Source organism: Tachypleus tridentatus, chromosome 10, assembly GCF_004210375.1.
Source record: "Tachypleus tridentatus isolate NWPU-2018 chromosome 10, ASM421037v1, whole genome shotgun sequence".
Classification (NCBI taxonomy): Eukaryota; Metazoa; Arthropoda; class Merostomata; order Xiphosura; family Limulidae; genus Tachypleus; species Tachypleus tridentatus.
The window spans coordinates 75,408,937-75,433,917 of NC_134834.1; the positions used below are offsets into that span (position 1 = coordinate 75,408,937).

General features: G+C 33.1%; 1 protein-coding gene and 1 pseudogene across 5 annotated transcripts in view; both read right to left on the reverse strand.

Annotated features, from left to right (window-relative positions):
* The window catches only part of LOC143229603 (uncharacterized protein CG43867-like), a 219,381-nt pseudogene extending 209,637 nt beyond the window's left edge, over window positions 1-9,744 (reverse strand). Inside the window, exon 1 of the transcript XR_013015956.1 lies at window positions 9,575-9,744. The product of XR_013015956.1 is annotated as an uncharacterized protein CG43867-like (transcript). The remainder of the gene's footprint in view (window positions 1-9,574) is intronic.
* A 5,235-nt stretch (window positions 9,745-14,979) lies between these two features.
* The window catches only part of LOC143229604 (sorting nexin-6-like), a 50,329-nt gene continuing 40,327 nt past the window's right edge, over window positions 14,980-24,981 (reverse strand). For 2 of the 4 annotated variants that reach the window (XM_076462164.1, XM_076462165.1), the window contains exons 12-15: window positions 22,006-22,101; window positions 21,646-21,709; window positions 18,668-18,753; window positions 14,980-16,782 (exon numbers count right to left, since the gene is read on the reverse strand). In XM_076462164.1, the coding sequence (XP_076318279.1) occupies window positions 16,720-16,782; window positions 18,668-18,753; window positions 21,646-21,709; window positions 22,006-22,101 (309 nt within the window). In that variant the 3' untranslated portion in view covers window positions 14,980-16,719. Of the gene's footprint in view, window positions 16,783-18,667; window positions 18,754-21,075; window positions 21,124-21,645; window positions 21,743-22,005; window positions 22,102-24,981 lie in introns of those variants that run through there. The other 2 variants (XR_013015957.1, XM_076462166.1) reach the window with 2 other exon arrangements.

The following is a 24,981-nucleotide window of genomic DNA, read 5'->3' on the forward strand; positions in this document are numbered from 1 at the left end:
AGTCTGTGTACTATTTTATATATTCGAGATCCAACAAAACCCTAAAATGCCATACGTTTGTTTGTTTGTTTTGAATTTCGCGCAAAGCTACACAAGAGCTATCTACGCAAGCCATCCCTAACTTAGCAGTGCAAGGCTAGAGGGAACAGCTAGTCACACCATCCACTGCCAACTCTTGAGCTACTTTTTAGCCAACGAATAGTGGGATTGACCGTCACATTATAACGCCACCACAGCTGAAAGGGTGAGGATGTTTGGTGCGACGGGGATTCGAACCCGCGACTCTCAGATTACGAGTCGAACGCCTTAACCCACCTGGCCATTTCATATGTTACGCATAACTTATTTTGGACGATGCTCGTATTTATTATGTTACGTACGTTATGTATTAGGATTTCAAATAGCCGGAAATTTTAATTTTCGATTTAGAAGTTAATCATATATTGATATATATTAACTTTATAATATTTGCTAACAAGATTTATGCACACAATTTTTTTTCTTAGCACAAATATATTTTAATGAATGAACAAACAAACAACAATACAATTTGTAATGGTTATTACAAATAATGATTAATATACAAATTCACAAACTATAATCATTCCTCTATGGTCTGGAACTAAATATTTTTTCAACGGTCCAGATCCACGAAGCGCAAATTACTTTTGTGTTGATACACAGATATACTTCACCTAACGGGAATGCTAACTAACTCTTATTCTTGTTTGGCCTAACGTGGTTTACCACCTCACTCTTCACAGAAGAAGATGAACATATAATGTCCTCCTAAAAATATTAATGTCCGAAGTTAATTCTCAGAAGTTGAACGGTTTGTAGTGTTCGAAATTTATAAACGTTCCTGGTCAAATATCTGGAGTTTCCCGATTAATAAGCGTTAACCATAATTATAGCTTCCGACCCTTATTGTACGCTGTTACTATCTTCTGGCGCGTCGATTTATAAAGTTTTCGGCGAAATTCGATAAAGTTCAACTGGCAACAATACTGGCAATCACATTGTTGATATTTACACTCGAGAAACTTCTACAAATGTAGAGAATAGACGAGACTTGCGCAAAACACATTTAACAATATACGTCACATGCAACAAACTGAAACAAACGCAGATATTAAATGTACGTTATACAGACAACTAGACTTCACACACTTATTAGATTCAGTGAACGATACATCAAAATGTTAAAACTACAACAGCCCTCTAATGACTAAGAGTTAAGTCTATGGGCTCATAATGCTAAAAATCGGGCTTATATACCCAAGTTGTGCAGGACAGAAATAACCCATTGTGTCGTTTTGCTCTCAACAACAAAGAAATCTATGACAGTAAAGTGAAAACAGAAGGTAAACATTGCGATTAACACAGAATTATTTTGTATCAAATAGTTGTAACTAGACAAAAGTTGTGTATCTGTTGGTCGTTCATTATTAATCAGCCTGATCTCTTTATCAGGTATTGAATATCTTATTTTCTTTACTTAATAAATTCAAACTTTTAAGGGGAGTGATAACCAGTGTTTTTCTTCTGTGTTGTGTGTTTGTGTGAGAGAGAGAGTTTATTTCTAGATAAGCACAAAGATAAACAATGGGCTATCTGATTATCACGGGTATCGAAACTTGGTTTCTAGAGTTTAAAGTTCGCATACATACCAATGTGCCAGTGGGGAGATCAACCTTGTTTGGGTTTTTTACTCCTAAATGTAGTAGTGTTTTAGCTACCGCACGTATATCTGTAGATTAACCATGAATAACGTTTCAACATTTATCTTTATAAGCCAAGAAGTCGTTTAGTCGTAAAGAAATATAAAACGTTATTATAAGTACTTTATCATTAACTTTTATTTTCTGACGCATGTTATAAATATACATTTTATTCTAAAGGGTTGTGTAGAAACTTTATCTGGGTAAGTAAAAGCAAGAAGTCTGAGAAAATTTCGAAAGCTCTAAGGGATCAAAAGCAAGGTAAGATAAACTAACAAAAGCTGCAATATATCAGTGAATAATCTCCCCTGCTGATGAACTGAAGTTACGAAATGCTTGTTGATATTGGTAAGCATGATAATTAAGACGTTAACAAAACATAGAGTTATTTTTTCTATCTCATCCGTTAAATTACAGTAGAATGTTGTGCATTAACGTAACTTATAAATCTGTAAATGAGATCCTTAGAGTGTTTGTTCGTTTGTTTTTGAATTTCGCGCAAAGTTACACGAGGACTAGCGCAGCTAGCCGTCCCTAATTTAACAGTGTAAGACTAGAGAGAAGGCAGCTACTCATCACTACCCACCGCCAATTCTTGAACTATTCTTTTACCAACAAGTAGTGGGATTCACCGTGACATTATAACGCCTCCACGGCTGAAAGAGCGAGTATGTTTGGTGTAACGGGAATTCGAACCCGCGACCCTCTCCTTAGAGTGGAAAATATTAAAAGTGCCATTAAAATACCTTTTTTACAAAACAGTGATCAAACTGCATTTTCCAACAAATGAACCATTCAATACTATAATTTTTCTAAGTGCTCAATTTCCTTTATCTCCTTACATATGGATAGGTTTTAATTATTTCCGCAGCGAAGTATCATATATATATACACACAGACACACACGCACAAACGAAGTATGATATACACTACATGGCCAAAAGTATGTGGACACCCCTTCTAATTAGTGGGTTCGGCTATTTCAGCCACGCCCACTGCTAACAGGTGCATAAAATCAAGCATACAACCATGCAATCTCCACAGACAAACACTGGCAGTAGAATGGATCGTACTTTCAACGTGCCACTGTCTTAGGATGCCACCTTTCCAAGAAGTCAGTGCGTCAAATTTCTGCCCTGCTAGAGTTGCCCTAGTCAACTGTAGGTGCTGTTATTGTGAAGTGAAAACGTCTAGGAGCAACAACCGCTCAGCCACGAAGCGATAGGCCACACAAGTTCACAGAAAGGGACTGTCGAGTACTGAAGCGCATAGTGCGTAAAACTCGTCTGCCCACAGTTGCAACACTCACTACCGAGTTCCATACTGCCTCTGAAAGCAACGTCAGCACAAGAACTGTTTCCATGGCCAAGCAGCCACACACAAGCCTAAGATCACCATGTGCAATGCCAAGCGTTGGCTGGAATGGTATAAAGCACACTGCCATTGGACTCTGGAGCAGTGGAAATGCGTTCTCTGGAAAGGTAAATCACGCTTCACTATCTGGCAGTCTGCAAGGAAAACACTACCTGCCTGAGTTCATAGTGTCAACTGTAAAGTTTTGTGGAGAAGGAATAATGGTTTGGGGCTGTTTTCATGGTTTGGGCTAGGCTCTTTAGTTCCAGTGAAGGAAAATCTTAATGGTATAGTATACAACGACATTGTAGAGAATTGTGTGGCAACAGTCTGTGGAAGGCCTTTTTTTGTTTCAGCATGATAATACCCCATGCCCCTATGTACAAAACGATATCCATGGTTTGCCGAGGTTGGTGTGGAAGAACTTGACTGGCCTGCACAGAGCCCTGACTCCAACCCCATCGAACACCTTTAGGATGAACTGGAATGCCAACTGCGAGCCAGGTCTTCTTGCCCGACATCAGTGCCTGACCTCACTAATGCTCTTGTGGCTGAATAGGAGCGAATCCCCGCAGCCATATTCAAACATCTAAGGAAAAGCCTTCCCACAAGAATGGAGGCTGTCATAGCAGCAAGGAAGGACCAACTCCATATTAATGCCCATGGTTTTGGAATGAGATGTTCAACAAGCACATATGAATATGATAGTCAGGTGATTCGTGATGATGAGAAAACCCATTTGTAGAGAAAATATCTGTAAAGAACGGCTAGTATGGGTAGAGAAAGCACTATATAGAGGACCGAACAACGTTTCGACTTTCTTTCGTCATCATCAGGTTCACAAAGAAAGAAATAAGTAAGAAAGATGGCCGAAGAAGATCGAAACGTTGTTCGCTCCTCTATATAGTGCTTTCTCTACCCATACCAGCCGTTTTTTACATATAAAATGATGGTCAGGTGTCCACATACTTTTGGCCATGTAGTGTGTGTGTGTGTGTGTGTGTATATATACTGCTGATATTCCCTTTACTTAATAACATTGGAAAACAAGAGAATACAAACCAACTTGATACGCAAGATTCATTTAAAATTGTGATACAACAAGTTAAAATATAGTAGCAGTAATCAAAGTATGGTGTCTTGTTACGAACACTAAGGTCAGCGGAGAAAGCCGTTCATGCGTATCAAACGATAGTAGGCAACGTCATAAGAAAAATTTGGTTCTGAATTTCGCGCAAAACTACACGAGGGCTATCCGCGCTAGCCGTCCCTAATTTAGCATTGTAAGACTAGAGGGAAGGCAGATAGTCGTCACTACCCACCGCCAACTGTTGGACTACTCTTTTACCAACGAATATTGGAATTGACTGTCACATATAACGCCCCCACGGCTAAAAGGGCGAGCATGTTTGGTTGACGGGGATTCGAACCCGTGACCCTCAGATTACAAGTCCATCAAAAAGGGTCTCCGCTTAGAGAAGTAAAGCAAATCATTTGTACATAAGTTGCTTCGGTGAAATATCCATGCGTACTCTAAATATCTGGAGAACGAAATCGGTATTCATGCTATTCCATATGAAAATATACCGGTCAAGCCACTTATGGATTTTTGCATAATTGGACTGTTGAAACTGGCGATGGGAAAGCAACGTCTTTTTTACACTAGATAGCACACGAAAAGTAAGCAAAGAAAATATTATAGCTTTGGACATGACAGCTTTATGATGAGGCCTTTCGCAACTGAAACCACGTTTCGGGTTTATTTGGAAGATGCATGATAATCAGAAAGGAAATAACCTGGTGTAAAGACATGGAATGTAACGACAAGGCGAGGCACCAAACTTGTTTTAACATAAAGTGCTCAATGGTCTTTGTGAATGACTAACTTAAGTTATAACGAAACATACACCAAACGTATTCTATCTTCACTTATTTTGGATAAACAAGTTTTGTTTCCTTTAAACAACTACTCTCACTGCGCCTTTATAATGATAAAAATCATCCATTTATTAAGCTTGTCATTTTCTGTGTCTGCTTAAAGTTTTATTACATTTTCTTAGAAAGAATTAGTACAAGAGTTGTATTACGTACACGTTTTTTAATTTCCGTTTTTCTGTTCACCTGCTTAATAAACGTTCCCTTTATGTGCACTGTGCCTTGATATAAACATCGTATATTATCAAGTGTTTCTACATATACGGGTCCCTTAGTTTCCTGTTGTTCACCTGCTTAATAAACATTATCTTAATGTACACACTAGCTTAATAAATTGTTTCTGTACACACTTGTTACATTTCCTGTGATTGTTCATATTTTTTATAGTTATGTATACCTGTTTATGACTGTGTATACCTTCTCGAGACCAGTTTTGTTTTTCTGTAACACTTATTTTTAAATTTTATTTACTGTGTACATTTTTTTCATGTACGTTGTACTGTGGACCCTTCCTGTTCTCTCTACACACAGACTTGATCAATTTTCTATTCCTGTGCATATTATTATGCAGATTATTTTCTGTGCATACTGATTAAATATTTTTGAAGCGTATTTATTATCACTTTTTGTTTCTGTGCACACTTCAACGTTAGATTTTTCCCTTTGTCTGTTATTAGATTTTTTCTATTTTTATCCTGACCTGTTGTTTTTTGTTATTTTTCTTTATACAATGGGTAATTAACAGAATAGATGTAAGATAGTAGCAAAGAAAAACCAAACTTTATAGAGTTAACATTACAACGTAAGTTCGAAAGAACAATAGTAACACCACTTTAGTAGTTATTATGGGTTACATTTTTTTCTTCTATTAAAACGTACATACATCTAATACACATACATTTCAATGTGCATGATGAAAATATCGACCTCATCAGTATTTAACATCTCACCACTCTTGTTGCACTTTGTTGTTTTCCCCCTGCGACGCACCTCTTGATTGGTGGTTCTGTTGAAAATGTTAAAAAAGTCAAATTGCACTGAAAACTTTGGCTCATTCTATTGTTATATTAAGGTTTAGTTAACGCAAATGATACGAGAATATAGTTTTACGATACTCTTATCTACGCAATGAATTAACTACTACAAGACTGTAAGGGTGAAACGTGTTGTTTCTACAGTCAAGCAGCCATTACCGACATACATGAACGTACGATTTCGAACAACTAATAACGTTGAGGATATATACGGAAATGCAACCTACGAAGTGGGAACTGAGATATTTTTTATTAGTTGGGGATACAACGTCTGTTACATTCAACTTGTATCCCCAAAGCCGGCATCTATGTGAAATGAAATCGTAATTGAAGAGTGGGTGTAAATATAGGTGATAAAGCCCACAACGTTCCATATCGAAAATTGTTATTCATCGCTTGCAACTAGTTGTGGGAAGATAGTAGTTCAAAGTGAATTAAAATTACAAAATTTAAACAAAAACGGACCAATAAAACCTTGAATAATTCCTTTCTTTTTCTACTAACCACAATCACGAACCTGTTAATAACAGGTATGTAGCTGGAACGAGGTTACAAACGTTCCTCGTTTATCCTCTCAAGTTTATCATTCACCTCTAATTTGTTCAGAGTATTGCTATTGGTTTGTTCGTTTTTGAATTTCGCGCAAAGCTACACGAGGTCTATAGGCGCTAGCCGTCCCTAATTTAGCAGTGTAAGACTAGAGGAAAGGCAAGCTAGTCATCACCACCCACAGCCAACTGTTGGACTACTCTTTCACCAACGAATAGTGGGATTGACCGTCATATTATAATGCCCCCAACTGCTGTTGGAAAGTCGATCTACGATTATTTTAAATGGTGCATTAACAAGTTATGTGCAGGAAGATTACTTTGTGTTTTCTTCCTCATAGAAACTTTCTAAACACTTTATGTAATTAATGACCAATTAGCAACGTGGACCAAGCAACAAATAATGAGAACGTAAAAACAAAAATCAAAGAATGTCAACTAACTGCTTGTTTTTTTCTTCTTGGCTGTAGTTCTAGTTCAAAAGCGCATTAATCACAATAGTTTCCTAGATTTGTAATAATAGCTTATATCTTAACGTAACTTGAAAAAAAATCGATCTTTAACAGAGGAATAACACATGTAACACGAACAGGACAAGAACGGCGTAACAAGTTATTAGTTCAGGTGTAACAGATTTACCGTTATACGTCTATTTTAGTGCCTACGCTTGTTTCTATAATTTCTTTTTTTTTGGATGTGAGGTATATTCTTGACGGTACTGCGCAAGTCCCGCCTGTTTTTGAAATTTGTAGAAAGTTCCTAAGTGTGAAAATCAACAGTACTTGTTTTACGAAAACGCAGATGTGCTCAATCGTTCTTGAAAATTCTAGAGTCTCGCGTGATTGGTATATAAAAATCGACTCGCCGAGAAACAGTAGAGAGTATTATTGGGCAGCTACAGTCAGTGCTATAAGCCTAGGAAGTGAAAATTGTGATTTACATCTACTAATCGGAAAAGTATAGAATTGAAACGGGAACGTTAATAGATTTCTCACATTGCCAACTATTCAACTTCAGTGAATTACTTCGGTCGTTATTATTTCTACGAGGACATTAAATGTCTTTTGCTGGAAGGAGTCAGCTTGTACCCACCCCTGCACATGTACACCTGCTATATGAATGTGAGAATGCAAACTTCAATTAAAAAACCGTTAAAATAAAATTGCCCATAATTAGTAATGTTTCGAAATTTCCTCTAATATGTTATTAAAATGAACCTGGCTTCTTCATCAACGGGCAAACCGTTGATACTGTCTTGAGCTTAACTAATAGAGGATTAAACGTAATCTTTTGTACAACTGCGGTCATCAGTATAGATTTTAAAATGGGCATAGGCCAAACATGAAAAGTAGAATTGAAAATATTTCTTGTTCAATCTGTGGCCCTCCTTGAATCATATTAGACTAAATGTTGCATTTTATCAGCCACAAAATAAACTTTGAATATGTATTCTCAAGACAACTGGTACGGGTATTAAAACTTTAATTAAAGTACAGAACAACGTTTTGACCTCCTTATATCATCTTCAGGTTAACAAAGCCATACTAGCCGTCTTGAGAATACATTTATACTTCAAGCGGGTTTCTTGTCATCACAAAACTTTGCATATACAGCAAGTAACCAGAATATGGTGTGGAATATGAACAATAAAACTATATACAATAAGGTTAGAAAGATACAATATCAAGTAGATCGATTACTACTAAGTATATTATCTTCGTTTCAATCATTAATAAGAGTTAACACAGATATTCTGATTATTGTATCGATTTCTGGATGGTAACACACGACCCCTATGATATTGATTACAGACTTTAACAAAGATAGTGGTGGTCTGGTCTATGTTACACACGATGCGTATTCTTAAACAAGTAATATAAATACATAATACAGGGCAAGATAATCTCAGATGTTATTATAGTATCGTTTATAAGCCTACTACGCTTGATCCATTAAACTCTCGAACTCTAACCAACAGATATGCTATGGAGCAAAAGTTGTTGGACAGTAAAGAGACAGTTGATAACTTAACTAACAATTGGATACCAGTTATCTTTACAAATCGGATTTTCAACATGAAATTGACAGTTGACCATTTGTATGTTTAATAATATACAGTAAAGAGGGTGATCGCATATGGAGTGTCCGTTATATTATAAAAGTTGTTCGATAATGTTACTGATTTTATTTCATCGAATGTAAAATATGAATTATCTTTATCTAAATATTTCCGACTTCAAAGGGATGAAGAACAACATTTGGGTCACAGTTTTTTTATTAAAATTAAGAACTACGATTTTCCAGATATAGTAAACATTTGTTGAAGAGAGAGGGATGCGAGCATCGTAAGAACCAGCGAATGGAACTCATTTTAGTCATCATTTATAATCTTCGGTCAAACAACATTAAAAAGTCTACATTTCGACTTCACAAGTCAATACCAAGTTTACGGTTTTATAATACGTCGCTTAAGACAGTGTAAAGGTCTTTATGTTGTAGGAGCATTTGTAACCACTAAGATATAAAAAACAAACAAACAAACAGCAACATAAAGCGAAGTTAATAACCTGAAAAATGATCTAAGGTAATATCTTTTTCACAGCATTTACTGTAAACCAAAGTAGCATGCTACTATTAGTTATTGCCACGAAATCAACAAGCTAGATATAACGGCATCAATAAATCCGATTCCCAAAACACGTTGCTTCTGAAAAAACAGATATCTTGAAACGTTTTTGTCTACTGTAACACCTTCCAGTTAATTTAACGAGTATTCTTAGCTTATACGACTTATAACTGAAGTTTCTTGGCCCTGTGTTTTCATTACCAGTTAAATCTTCGAAGAATACACGGTTTTACTTCCTATTACAGTTGACTATATTTTGTACAGCATTAAGCGGCGCCAGCAGTCTTCTTACAAGCCCGACTTTCCTACTTTAAGTTACCACACATAGACATAGTATATATATTTAACCGTACTTACCAAATCCAAATAAATATTTCATTTACAGTAAATATATCCTTGTGATCCTACAGTTTCACACCTAAATTTCGCAGCGCTTTGTCTATACCACATGATTGTAATTAGACAAGTTGGCGTTGTGTCTGCTCTCACGAGCTTCCCAGTACCGCATTGCATGTGGTGGCGCCAGCTTGCACGAATTCTCTTACGGAAAAACTGAAAGGTCATTGGCTAACTTCATCTATTGCACATAAAAATACACGAGCAACTCAACGATTAATTGATGCGAAAAGCGGTATTTACGAACTCTGAACGATCGTCTGTCTGGGAAGTCATCTTGTTGGCGTTGAGGTAACAGCAACAATAAAATGTAAAACTAGATAATACAAACAAGTTGTCCGTTTCGGATTGCACATCAGAAAAGTGCAATTATTTATAGTTATCAAAAATACTCATCATTTTCAATTTCAAACATTTCTCGTGGTAACTGATGCGCAGTAGAAGACCAGCATCATTATTACGATTATCGCTAATTCTGATCACATTGTATTGTTCATAATAATCGCTAGTGGGCTCTTCAGCACTAGAAAGTTTTGGACTGTTTCCTCTTTAGCTGGGGATACAAATCTGTAGCGATATTAGAGTTACTTCCAACAGTTTTTTCCCCCCTCTTTTTTGTTTTACGAACCTACACCCTAGTTGTTCAATTTCATAGGTTGCAATAAGTACCCTTTCACCGATTGTATTATTTATACAATCAGTAAAGAGCCTTCAATTTATTGTACCCGTTTTTTCCAATATTACACCTACACATCACACAATTGGATACAGGTTTTCTCTTTAATCACACCATATAAACTTGAAAACAAACGTTTTCGATGAATAAAGGTCTACCTTTCGAAAGTACTTTCATTAAAGAATTTCTTATTTAGGTTACTTGAATGGGGTATCATTTTTTCTCATTAAGCTTCATTCTCAGAAAAAGATCGCAAAAGAAATACAAGGGTTATGATGTTCGTCAGCAACCAGCAAGTACTCAATGCCACATTTTCTGTTTCTCGTCTAAACATACAATTCAGCAACTACAGTTGTATTGTTCTACGGTTCTTCCTGCTGAAACAATAGAGGGTAGTTATTCAGTCTCTTAAACTTGGCATACTGTTTACACATTAATAAACAACCAATAAAACGTGCTCTCCTTGACCAAAAAAAAAAATATATATGGGCATTCTACCTCTCGATGCAATGTTATTAAAAAGATTCTGTGCCAAAGTTCTATAATACTAGCTGAGCACTTATTAACAGCACAGATGGCTGCATTTGTGAATTGAAAATTTTAAGAGAATATTGGTCTACATATCGCACCTGTTTCTTTTAAATTTATTTACTTAATGTTATTGAAATTCACTGTCACCTTAGATAAGAGTCAACTGTTGTTTTGTTTTATATACATTTTACAAAAACATCTATGAAGTTCCAACCTTTTAAATTACTCCGCTATGTATCATCACATTCACTACTTTCTTCAGTTACTCTTCAACCCAGTTAAGAACTAAACGTTTACGTTGCATATTCTTACCTTCCTTAAATCTCATTTTACCCAGTGACAGTAAATAATACACAACAGGATACACGCATTACCACCATGTGACTGTAATAATACATGTAGGGCACCATCAAATGTTACACTAGTGGTTCAATATGTTTTACAGTAGTTTTCCAGGCTTCTGCTTCTATAATTCTATACATCATATCAATGACTCATGTTACTGCTACGAATGGGCCTTTTTGAAGGAGCCATGTAAAAACTGGAATATAACTGGCCAATTATTAAATGATGTAACCCCCTTGCACTAAGTTTAATATACTGGTTGATGGATTAATACTGCCATACATTATACATGTGTATGCATGTTCACAACTGATGTAATACATTAGTAGACAATGGTTTAAATTTTATTGATAAAAACTTACCTGTTACTAAGGTGATTGTTGATTATTGAAGAATGCACGTTAATACTCCATTATTTAACCAAACATGAACAAACTGCATAGACAAAAAACCTCAAATTGTTACACAGCAGCAAGTAATGCTAAAATTTTACCTTGTTCTCTTATCAAATATTCATAATGGCTCACTACAAATTAATATAAAACTACCACCATTTCTCTGTTATGTAGTACCATACCTTTTATCAACTGATGAATCATGTGTCATCAACTTAGACATTATACAACTTGGTGCGTTTGTCTTATAAATGACTGATATAAATAGCACTTTAACCAATACTTTGTGCATCATAACTCTGTAAGCATGACGAACTTTGATACCGAGAGAAATAATATTTTATGAGGCTGCTTTAACTCTAACTGCCATTGGCACCTAAAAATTCCCATTTAGAACACTGCCATGTGAATTTGAAACTTTAAACCACATAAGAAAAGGTATTCCAATTCCAGAAGTTTATCAGTTAAGAAAATACTATTATATGAAAACTTGTGCTTTTGTTGTGTATCTTAAAGTAAACCTGGCACTGGGAGAATTGTTCATCTACAAATTGGTGGTTAAAGACTTCAACAAGTTCTGTTGTTTCTTTGAATTAAGGTGTTCAACTTGCTGGATACTTATTTCATTGAAGTGCCTTACAGATCAACCAATGATTTACACATTAAAAAACAACATAGAATAATTATGTCCACAATATCTTTATTATACTTGGAGTACCCATCTCTTGTTGAAATATTTATCAAAAAAAAATCCTTCAAGAAAACAAACCATAATAACAATAATACACAAGTTGCATTTTTGTGGGTTTATTAGTTCTGTTTTACTTATGTTTCATAAGGATCAGAAAACATTGGCAGTTAATAGGTACAGAAAATGCAAAGTCATCTAATTGTTTTAAACCACAGAACCAAGAACTGGAAAAAAAAAATCACAGCAGATCTCAGAAATTTCAAAGTTCTCAAGATTTAGCTTTTCCAAAACACTTGCAGAACCAACAAAGCTGTAAATGTTAGTCACATTTTCAAAATATTAACTCACAAGAATCAGATATTATATAATTTTATCTGTTTATGCTCTAGCCTCAAGTTCAAATTAAGCCTATTCTTTTAGTTTCTGGCATATTATTCATTTGAACATAAATTAACATTTGAAAAATTACATAAATAACTAACCAAAAAGTTAATTTTAAGTTTAAAACAATGATCAAGCAATTACTAGTAACAGGTTGTGAAAAATGCTTTAATCTTTAACATTGAATGTTTTCATTACAATCTAGCATGTTTCTATGCTAATGACTTTCTTCCTTTCTTACCAACATGCAGACTGGCCTGTCTACATCAAATTTATAAACTAAGACTTTTACTTATAGTAAGTCTTCCCAACAAACTACATTTTCACTTTTATGTATTTGTTGAATTATCAATACATTCTACACTGTAACAGACCACAACTAACAGAACAGTTACTGTCATGGGATAGTTCATATGAACACAGATGTAACTAAAATATGTGCACAAAACTGGTTACCAAGTTATCATAATAATTGAAAACTACCTTACAGTATAGGAAAATAAACTTGTAGAATTACAACAGAGAATTACAGTCTTTTCCACCAGCAATTTCTGTAAGTTGTGTCCAAGTTATTCAATAAGGAACATGGCATTACAAATGTTGGATTAGTAAATCCTTACATACAGAAAAAATTGGTTAAAACATTGTTAAGACTAAGGCATAAAAAAGTGGCATTTTTTAAAGTCCATTATCAAGCACCAAAAGAAGAGAAAACAAGTGTATAGAAAGTAGCATGCTTATAAAAACTTCATTATTAAATGTCAGATGAAAAGGAATTTATGTTTCTACAGACCTGGTTGTTATAAAATATGTAGTGTAAAGAATGTAGCTTGAAATATAAATAAGATCTATATACAGTTCTTCCAAAATTATTCACCCTAGCAAGGTTTCCACATTTTACTGCTGTCAGAGCTTGCAGTAATAAAACTTTGAAATGAAACTTTATATTTAGAATATACTCAGTTCTACTACAAAGTGAGAAAACTACAAAAATGGCAATGTTACACAAGTTAGATTTTCAAAGAATATTCTCAATTACATAAGTACCCAACCCTTTTGAAATGACAATCCTAAATCAGTTCAGGTGTAAAAAATTAGTTTGAAGTCACAAAATTAGTGTAACAATCTTTGTATGTGTGTAATGAAAGTGGTACGACTTCAGAGTAAATGAAATGACAAACATCCATGAGAACCAAGAAGCTTTCCATACAAGTCAGGGATAAAGTTGTAGAGAAGTACATATCAGGAGCAAGTTAAAAGAAAATTTCAAGATCACTAATTATCCCCTTGCATACAAAGAAGTCCATCATTAAGAAGTGAAATGTGCTTCATACCACCCAGATCAGGCTACCTTTCCAAACTAAGCAGATGTAAAAGCAGGAAACTGATTAGGGATATTTCTTGAAGGGAATGGTGACTAGTTTGAAAGGTTCCTTGTTCGAGATGGGAGTCAGTATTAATTCATCGACAATCTCCCAGTCCCTACACAAAGCTGGCCTACATGGATGAGTGACATGAAAGAAGCCATTATTGAAAAAGAATCATCTTAAACCTCATAAGAAGTTTGTGACAAAGTATGTAAATTATACTGCAGATACATGACAAAGTTTTGTCAGGTGACATAAAAACTGAGTTTTTTTTTAAATCTAAATTCAAAGCATTACATCTGGGAATGCTTCTCATCAGCAAGGACTAAAAAGCTTGTCAGGAATGAGTGAATGGATAGTGCAAAATACATATGAATCCTAAAGGAAAAGCTGTTTGAGTCAGTCAAGAATCTAAAACTGAGTTGAAAATTTACATATCAGCAAGAAAATGGCCCAAAGCACAAGGCCAACACCACACTGGAGTTGTTTCAAAAGAAGAGCAAGAATAAATGTCCTGTAGTAGCCCAGAAAATGTCTGAGTTGAATCCAAAAAAACATTTATAGCAAGATTTGAAAATTGTAGTCTATCAACAGAGCAATTTTACTAGAAAGAATGGGTAAAAATTACACCACTCAACTATGCAAAGCTGGTAGAGACTCACAGTAGTAATTGCTGCCAAAGGGCTTCCACCAACTACAGACTTAAGAGGATGGATACTCATGCAATCAGTGAATCTCAATTTATACATTTTTTCACAAGTTTTGCTTATATTTAATCTCCTTCACACATAATATTGTTGAGTGTGATAATTAGTAATATGAATGTAAAGTTTGCTAAAAGAAGTTGTTTACATTATTTGTATTTCATCAAAATGAAACATTGTTAGGGGGGTAAATAGTTTTTCAAGGCACTATTTTTTATATTTCTGTCCCCAATCTTATTATTATACATTCTTTGGTTAAAATGCATGAAAACAATATTTTTTTTTTGGTTAATAGAAGGTTTAATACTTCAAGGAACTCATTGTTTATACAATGTACTGCAGTTGTCAATCTATTTTTTTTTTATCAGAGCCATCTAATATTCATGAAACACTGAAATATTCTTTTTAATAAATTTAATGGCATGAAAAAATTACACTTTACACATATCAAAGAACACTTAACATTTGAAACACCAATGTAACTTGTAAACTTTTAATATTGCAATTTTGTTGGATAGAAATTTTAATCTAGTGTAACTCATTGCAAAGATAACAAAGAGCATTATACCAATCTATAAGCAAATTTTATTATTAACTGAAAGTTTAGATAATATGAAATTCACTGGTTTATTCAATAGTTCATTTAATTAAAAAACAAACAAAAAATAGCAATTTATTGCATTATGTGAAGGATTTTTGTATACATAGTTCAAAAAGTTTGAAATGTATTTTGTTAGTACTATTAGTAATGGCAACCAAATTTGTTGTTGAATTAATTTATTACACGTAATACCACTTGAGAAAATGGCCAGAAGTGTTCAGGTTTTGTAAACTTTAACATCACAATACAGTTAATGTAAATACTTTACCACATTTTAACTACATGCCAATATTAGAAATTTGACAGTTAGTAAAACAAAACTTCCTAAATCTATTCTGTCATGAAAACATCAAGCTTCAGTCAGTCAACTAGAATAACTAACTAAAAATGTTCCCAGAATTTAAAAAGTTATTCTTCTGAAAAACAGTACATAAACACAACTTTCTCTTTCAAATTTTCAAAATTGCTTTTTTGAAATGCAATAAAAATTAAATCTAACTATACAAAAAATATTCATTTTTGGCATTACTTCACATTAAAAAGTTAGTTCATAATGATCCAAATGCAAAAACTTGTTATACATTTGTAATTACATAAAGTGTATTAAGTTCATTCTAAGCAAGTATCATAAAAAAATTATTTTATCAAAATACTTTAAATGCTGAAACTAGCCTAATTTCTGCCCCAAAATTTAAACAATTAATATTGACTATTAAAGAACTCTTGAGAATTGCCAAGAAATACTTAAAATTAATACTTGTCAAGTATGTTGCTATACTGTGAAATATACTGCATAATAGAATATTAAATAATGAACACATTCATGTTATGATTACTTAATTAAGAAAGTTTATGGAATGTATTCTCAAAAACAATGTAAAACCAAGTCTCTTCTAAACAACTGAATAAAAGTTTATTTTGGTCCTTTCTCCTTTAGTTTGACCTTAAACTCTATTTTGTGTTCATGAGCTTACAAGGTATACACAATTTCCCAAATTACCATAATACAAAAAACACAAATAAATATTATAATAATTGCATGGAATAAAACTAATTAAACTTACTGCTCAAAAAAACAAATCATGCCCACCTGAAAATCGAGGCACATTTAAACACTGAATGAAAAAAAAGGCAATATATCTACATTATCAACCAACCTGACAGAAGTTTACCTTACAGAAGCTCTCTTCTTTGTACAATACATGAACTAATTTGTATATAGAGGTTTCATTTTTCATGCAATACAACCAATTTTTGGTGCATACTTTTTCTGACCACAAAAATCAAGTTATTAATTTTTAATCAACATCTGATTATTTGTGCTTTGGCCATTACAAATGGACATTGGCTTAGGCAGCCATGCTTGTCTTTTTGTTCAGCAGTTGGTACATTCCATATATGAACATCACATGAAACTAATGCCTCAAATCACCCTCCTGGATGGATGCAAGATAGTTCTTCAATAACTGTACTTCAGCCTACAAAAACAGAAGTTTACTGGTTTCTGAGACATAATTCATAAAAGATAATGTTACTTAACAGACACATTCTTACATTTGTTTTGTAAAAATGTATTACAATAGAAAATGTTTTCGATAAAGTGGATGTTAATTTGAAGTTCATGAAGAAACTTAACAGATATATAATTATCTTTGATTACAAAAAAGAAAAAAGTATAAAATGTTTTAAATTATATTTTGAAAAAAGAACAATTTTTGATAAAGGGAGTGATAATAAAAACACTTATTTTCAACCAATTAAGAACAATTTACCACATAAATGTTTACACTGAAATATAAAACCTTATAATTATATTTTAGCAAAATAGATAACTTATGAATTATTACAATTCTTTCAAATAATTATGGTATATTTGACTCTAAAATTAATACATCAAAGAATAGAAAGTAACAACTTTTATGTTTTAGTCTTCAGGATTGAAGATCATTGATAAAAAAACAACTAAATTCAGATCTTTCACAATTAAAAATTTTCTATTGGATTGCATTTTGCAGAACTAAATTTTCTATATTAAGTATCTCTGTAAGAACATTCTTAATACTAAATTAATTTATCTGATTTTTTTTTTACACTAACCCACATGTCTACCTAACTACATAGGTTAAACCATGCAGAATACTCAAGACCTTGCTCTATTAGATTGATCATAAAAACTAAATCTGATTCTATTATTGTGCAATTTAACTTAAACACAATTTGTACAATATAAAATGAGGTTTTATTTGTATGAGGTTCACGTGTTGCTATTGTTGTATATTAGGAAGTTCCAAATGAAGATACATTTGAAATATTTTAAGTCTAAAAATAAAATTAACTTTATTTGTAAATTATTTAAATAAAATTAAGCTTCTACTTATTTTTAACTTTTATACTTATGTAAGAAAGAATCTACTAAATACAGAAAACAAATTACTTGTATTTTAATACATTAAAACAAAGTTCACCCCACCAAAAAAATAGTTTACAAACATTTTTTCAGTTTCTTTTTATACAATTTTTTAATAATTGATTAAGTGATTAATTTCATTATAAATGTTTTCTTTATCTTTCCTCCAAAGTTTAAAGTTTACACAAATTTCAATGAAAACTGAGAAAAGAATCAATAACTAAAACCTGCATGAGTTCAACAGTTGACAGAGGCCTTTTACTTGCATTGTCTTAAGCAGTGACCTCATTTTCCCCCTGACTTTCCAAGTAAGTATTTAACTTTTCCTCATAATTTTATGTAATTAAAACCAACTTACCTTTTATACTAATTATAAAGGAAACATAGCAGAGAAAAATATCTTCAACCAAAGACAATACAACATTCTTGTGGACAGTAAAATGTTATAACTTTGTTTATAAAACAATAGTTGAAGAAACTTACAATGAAATATTATGAACTTGACAACTTTCAAGTTAAAAAAACATAAGATGACTGATCTCGATTACATTAAAATATACCAATAATTTGCATAGCCAACTTGAATAATGTTCATGTGCACATTAAATATGAGATGCAGAAATGGGATGTCAAACTTTTCCCTGACTTTTCTAGGTTTTAAATATTCTTTTAATTTTCTCTAACTTAACTCTTTAATCTAACTCCCTTAAATTTTCAGATTTGTAATTTCACCTTGTTTAATTACTATCAATTTTATTTTTCCCCATGTACTAATACCCTTTCTAATAATGTACTCAGTACTTAAACATCACTTAACCATATCACAAATCATATCAAAATATCAATAGTTATACTGCATTTGTGGTGTAACATTTTCAATTCATTAAGTTTTATTTTATAATTAGATGTTATTATAGATTAAAATCTCAAACATGTATTGAAAAAAATATACCAACCTTTGCATGTTTCATTTCAAGTTCCGCTAATTCCACCAAATTCTTCTTAAAGGCAGCCACTCGTCGAGTTCGAAAATCCTGCAGTTCTATAAATCAAGGCAAAATAGTTCAGCACAGTGATTTACCAAAAATTAACCTGTTGTTATTAATTATCAAAAATTATAATTTTCTAAGAATAACTTTTTTAAATAAACTCCTTCCTTAGAGAAAATTTAGTCTAATCCAGACAAAATATGCCAAATTTTATATCATCTCTAAAAAGATACTGATGAACCTTGACTATTTCATGTGTAACTAAAGGCTCAACTTATATATTGTAGACTATATGTCACCTTGCAGTTGAAAAGACTGCTAAATCTAACCTTCTACATATAGAGTATAGATTTTGTGTTCATATATATTTTATGATTTTTCATTCAGGTGTTCTATAAGTAGTGTCTTCTCAGTAAACTGGATGTATGAATGCCATAATCATCCACTAATGTTTTAGTTGGAATACACTTTATATACTAAAACAGCTATTCCATAGATGCTTATACCTACTTGGCCTCATTTCTGTCTACTCGTGTGGTGAGGTTAAGTTAAATTAAGAGATGACACAGAGACTTGTACTACCGTGTTTCTCCGAAAATAAGACAGGGCTTATATTAATTTTCACTCCAAAATATGACACTAGGGCTTATTTTTGGGGGATGTCTTATTTTGATATATTAAAAAAATGAAGTTACAAAGTAAAACTATTAAACTAACCATTTAAAATAAACTATTATTAAACTATTAAACTAACTGATTAATACTTAAACAAACTAATTAATAAATTAATTTTTTTTATTTCTTTCCTCTTCCTGCCACTCTTAACTTGAGCTTATTTTAAGGGTGGGGCTTATATTAAAACTATCCCCAAAAATCACACAAGATCTTATTTTATGGGTAGGTCTTATTATCGGAGAAACACGGTAGTTGGTATGAGGTGAGTGTTCTTCAGCTTCTAGTTTTTTGGAATGATTGTTAATGTAGAAATTGTTTATTGGAGAGTTCATTTTGAATAATCTAGTTCTGTTTGATTACCTATTATTGTAACTTTCATAAATTTTGTTGACATGGAATAACATTTTCTGAGATTACATAAAACAAAGCAGAGAGATGACGACTATGGCTGAAGTCGGGACTTGCTACAAAAATATGGTAAGAAATAGTAGAGGCACTCTGTAAGACAAAGACCTTTCACCAGCAACTGAGAAAACTATGTTTCTGATTCATATCTATTCTCATTTCAGAAAAATTGAAAGACAGTTATTAAAACCTAGAATGCTATTATATAAAATCTACTTGTTACCTCATTTATTCAGAAGCATGGGGCAGCAAAGACAGGTCATGGTGGTATCATGAAGCTGGAAGGTACCAAGACTCACTGAGGTATTTTGTATGGGACTACAAGATGCTTGGTAATACACCCAGCCATAACAAATCATTTACTTGAGTCCCCAGAGGCAAAACAGTAGTAAATTATGCAAGATTGATGAAGTTAGCTTTGAAGAGCTGCAATGCTATCAGGCAGAGCAGCCATCATCTTGCTCCAATCCAGCAATTCTTTTGGTAAATCATAGGCCTATCCAGCTGGCAATGTACACTGACAACACCAACAACAACCCCTGCAGGTAAGGTTACATGAAAAGCAATGATAAAAGGTATTTTTACACACTGCTGTTTTTCACACAAGATTTCTCCTAACAATGTTACATTTATCAGAATGAACACATTTCTAGACTGTTAGAACATGAGAGCCACATTCAAACACATACAGCCTTTCAGTTGCACAGTGGTAAAGCACTGTAAAGCACATAAATTAAAACAGTAAACTTTTTGACTGTTAAATGAAATTGCAAAGATTATTAGGAGTATTACCTCAAGTAAACTGATGAAGAGTCTAGATGATCCAGTGCTAGACACAGAGAGCACTTGGATGATGAGCAATTTCATGACTGGATAAAACTGACTGTCCCATATCCTTTGTCTTTTAAAAAATGCCTGTAATTCCTTCTCTGACATTGCAAATAAACATGTTTATAACCACAAGAAAGAACATATTCTGACCTTTCTGTTCTATAAAGTTTTGCATCAACTGTTCTTTGGATAACCAAGCAGTGAGAAAAAAAGGCTTAATGAAACGTACATGCCCAAGTGCAAAAGACCTCAAGACTGAGTATGTCCTGAATGCCTCATTTTTATGTTTCCCTTTTTACTTATTGTTCTACATATTTATAAAAAAATTAAATAAAACGTAAACATTAAAACCCTATTATGTTAAACACAAAGACTTAAATGAAAAAACACACTGCGATCAACTTGGACGAAGGTATACAATATAATTGTTTCACATCACATAAGTATCATGATACTTTATATACCTTTAGCTCTCCAGTCTTCCTCCAGGTGACGAAATGTCTGTCATGGTACTGAAGATGGTTCAAAGTATAATAATAAAGCAATGAAACTAAACAAAAACATGACAAAAATGTTTTAAGATAATTATAATTGTCTGTTACAATCCGCAGTCACTGGAGATACTTTTTATTTTTGGATTTAATTTCATATTGTTCAGTTCATTATACATTGATAAATTCACTACAGATGTCAGGATTACAAACTGCCATCATGATGGCAGATCTAACAGACAATTTTGGTGAAAATTGTAACAGATCAAGCTATACTCCTCATGGAGTCATTTCTGTGGATCAACAGTAAAACAGTGTATATGTGGTAGTGGGGTGGGGATGAGATGCAAATTACACATAGTATAACCATCTGACCAGAACATATGATGAGACTCAGTCACTGGAAAACTGAATCTCATTTTATTAATAAAAACGTTTATGCTTAATAAATAACAACCCATTTGCAGTAACATGTATTAAAAAGGTAGTACACATCTATTTGACTACAACTTTTAAATTAACCACTTTAAATAACATTATTACCTTGTTTAGCCTGTTTTGATATGTTTTCGAACTTTTCACATGCTTCCTGCTGATTGTTCTCAGCCTACATCCAGAACAATCACCATCAGTAATAGGTCTTACAGCAGTAAACACATAAAAATACAAATTAGTTATACACAATGATAAATATCTATAGCCTCTCTACACAAACTGCAATAAAACTTTGAATAATATTCTTGAAGAAACAGAAAAAAATGTATTTCAATTATCATGCAGTAATACACTTACAAAGAAAGTAAACTAATTCATTATATTTTACCATATATTATGAATTATACAACTTAATTGCTACAAAACTAGATTTTACTAAATAGGAACATCAAATGAAACCACATGCACCTCTTGTACATCCTTGTTTTTACTACGAGCTTTGTCAAGAATTCTGTTGGAATTTTCATAATTTGCCAAACTTCTCAGTCGTCGATAAAGTAGGTTCTGTAAAAATTTAACACAATTATAATCAGCACATTTCAATAAATGTTTTAGGCCTGTCAAGTTAAATATACAAGATCATTAATTGGGATCTTATAAAGTTGTAAGCACCTGAACAACAATAGTTATAATAACTAAAATCAATGCACAACAATTAATAGCGTATAAAGAAATAGAGGGTGCTAAACTCCTCTGGTATGTAAATAAAAAAATTAAATATCTCTGAATCACTCAAAACCCCTACACATTACATTCTATATCTGTTTCTGTTTACTTTTTACATGTTTATTTTAATGCTAATATGAAGAAATACACCTGTATCATTAATGAATAAAACTCACAATCACTGTAGATCAAGGCCACAGGTTATGGTGCAAGTGCATTTGGTATTATGTATGAAAATTGCTTTTTGTGCAGCATAAAAAATTTATATGGATGTATAAAAATTAAACAAGCAACTGTGTCCCTTAAAAAGGTAAAGACATTATCAAATTGAAGAGTGCATTATTTTTTTCCATTAAGCATCCAGTATACAAAACCATTATAACAAATTTTAAGTGTTTCTGCTATTGAATATCAAAATTATAGCAACAAAGTGAAGCGTGTTTCCCAGTCAATGCTATGGTACAAAGTACACCTATTATCTAGTCAGAACCCTGTAATATACAATGTGTTAATAGGCTAACACCTATGTGAAGCTTTGTCAATACAACTTCCTCACTACAAGCCACACACAAACTAGATCAAGAGTATTTTAATAGAAGTTTTAACTGGAACAACTGTACCACTGTTTTCCCCAAACCAACTTGCAGATAGGCCACACTGCTATTTACAATTGCACACTAACACACTGAGTAGAGAGCAGTTGGAAACTATGATTAAATGAATCTTATATTCAATAAATGCTAATAAATACAAAATGGACAGAAGCTCAACAGTGTTAGGGAAGAATGATTTGTTGACCATGTCAGCCAGCTTATTCTACAGATTTCAACAGTCAGGTTTTCAGAGAAACTTGAAAATGTACATAATAAAAATGTCAGAATTTTCTTTTGAATTTATTAAAGAGATAAGCCAATTTAGTGATTCCACAACCTCCAAAATGTTTATGTAAGTTCATATAATTAAACAATTCTATTGCCTAGTTTCCATATAACCAAAAGTGAGATTTTGTACAGCTCAACAGTGAATAAACAGAAGCCTGAAACATGACTTTGTGAGTATTTGCAGAACCCAGAGAGTCACCTGATTTTAAGACATCTTTAAAAAAAAACTGACTTAAAAGAATGCTTGAGAAAAGTTCTGTAAACATAAAGCAATGTTTCCAGTCAAGGATGATCAAGTGATCCAAAGAAATATCACAACAGGCATACAGTAGAAAACCACAAAAGGATATGTTGATTCAAATTCTGACTCATATAACATCCAACTTTGCAAGGACACAAAGGCAAAAGTAAGGATAACAGACCTTTTTTTGCACATGCACACACAAAGCATGGCTCATGAAGCCTAAAATCACATTATCATAAGAAATGTACTGTCAAAGATTACGGCTTCCAGCATACTGTAAAAAAAGCTGCAAGTAGCATGGAGAAGAAATTCATGAGTCTATGTACATTCCATAGAATGAGGGAAAGTGAAAAGACTGCAGGTTAAGCTGTAGCTCCTAATGAAACACAGACTCACCCTTTTAATGTAGAATAGTTACACAAACTAAATTTCCATAAACCAATTTGGACTGAAAGGGGGACACATCTAGTTAATTTAACAATTATGCATGCACTCTACAAATGATATGAGAGAGAACACTGAAAGTTTATAGTTCTAATACACTTGTGGAAAAGCAATCAGGTAAGTGACAACCACATTAATGTTATCACCACAAAGATTTGTGCACCATTTAATTCAAGCTAACCTTATGAGTACACACTCCACCTGTGATAGGAATACATATAAATAATTATGGAAGATGAAAACTGTAAAAAATCTGAAGTAGTCTAATCATACCCTAAGCAGTTTGGAATTGTCACTGACTTTTTTTTTCAATAACTAACAGAAAATCTGGAGCTCATTAACAAAGGGAGTTTTGCAACATTTACAGAAAGTTATCGAACAATAGCAAAACGCTAAAAAAGGTGTAAAAATTATTTTACTGCTTTGGAGTAATCAAAGTTCCTGCATGAGGGAGTGAGACAGTGCTGGTTTCACATAGATTTGTTTGTTTATTTTGAATTTTCATACAAAACTACACGAGGGCTATCCACAATGGCCGTCCTCTATTTTAGATTAGATGGAAGACAGCTAGTCATCACTACCTGCTGCCAACTATTGGGCTGCTCTTCTACAAATGAATAATGAGACTGTCACATTATGATGCCTCCATAACTTAAAGGGGTGAGCATGTTTGGTGTAATGTGGGTTATGAATTTGCAACCCTCACCTCAGGTTACGAGTCAAGTGCCCTAACCACATGGCCATGCTAGACCCACACGGATTTAAAAGGATTTGTTAGTTTAAAAGGTTTTGATAAAAATGACCATGAAATTCAAAGGTTTGGTACCTAAGAATAAAACATTTCCATGTTGTTTCATAAATGTTCTCAAACTAAACAATCAAGGTGTTTTTATCTTGATAAAACTTCCCTAACAGATATATCAAGATTAGGTAGGTGGTTCATAGTGGATCTCTATCCTAAAAAAACACTAAACATCAGAGAGAAGGTTGTTTACTTAGAACAACCAAAAGAAACAAGTATTAATCATTCTCTCTGACTTGACTCATCTGGTCTGAGAGAAATAATGCAAGACCTGTGTAAAACAGTTACAAACTCAGCCATCAGGAAGGGCTTGTTTAATGCAGCTGTTGAAGTAATTGGCATGCAAT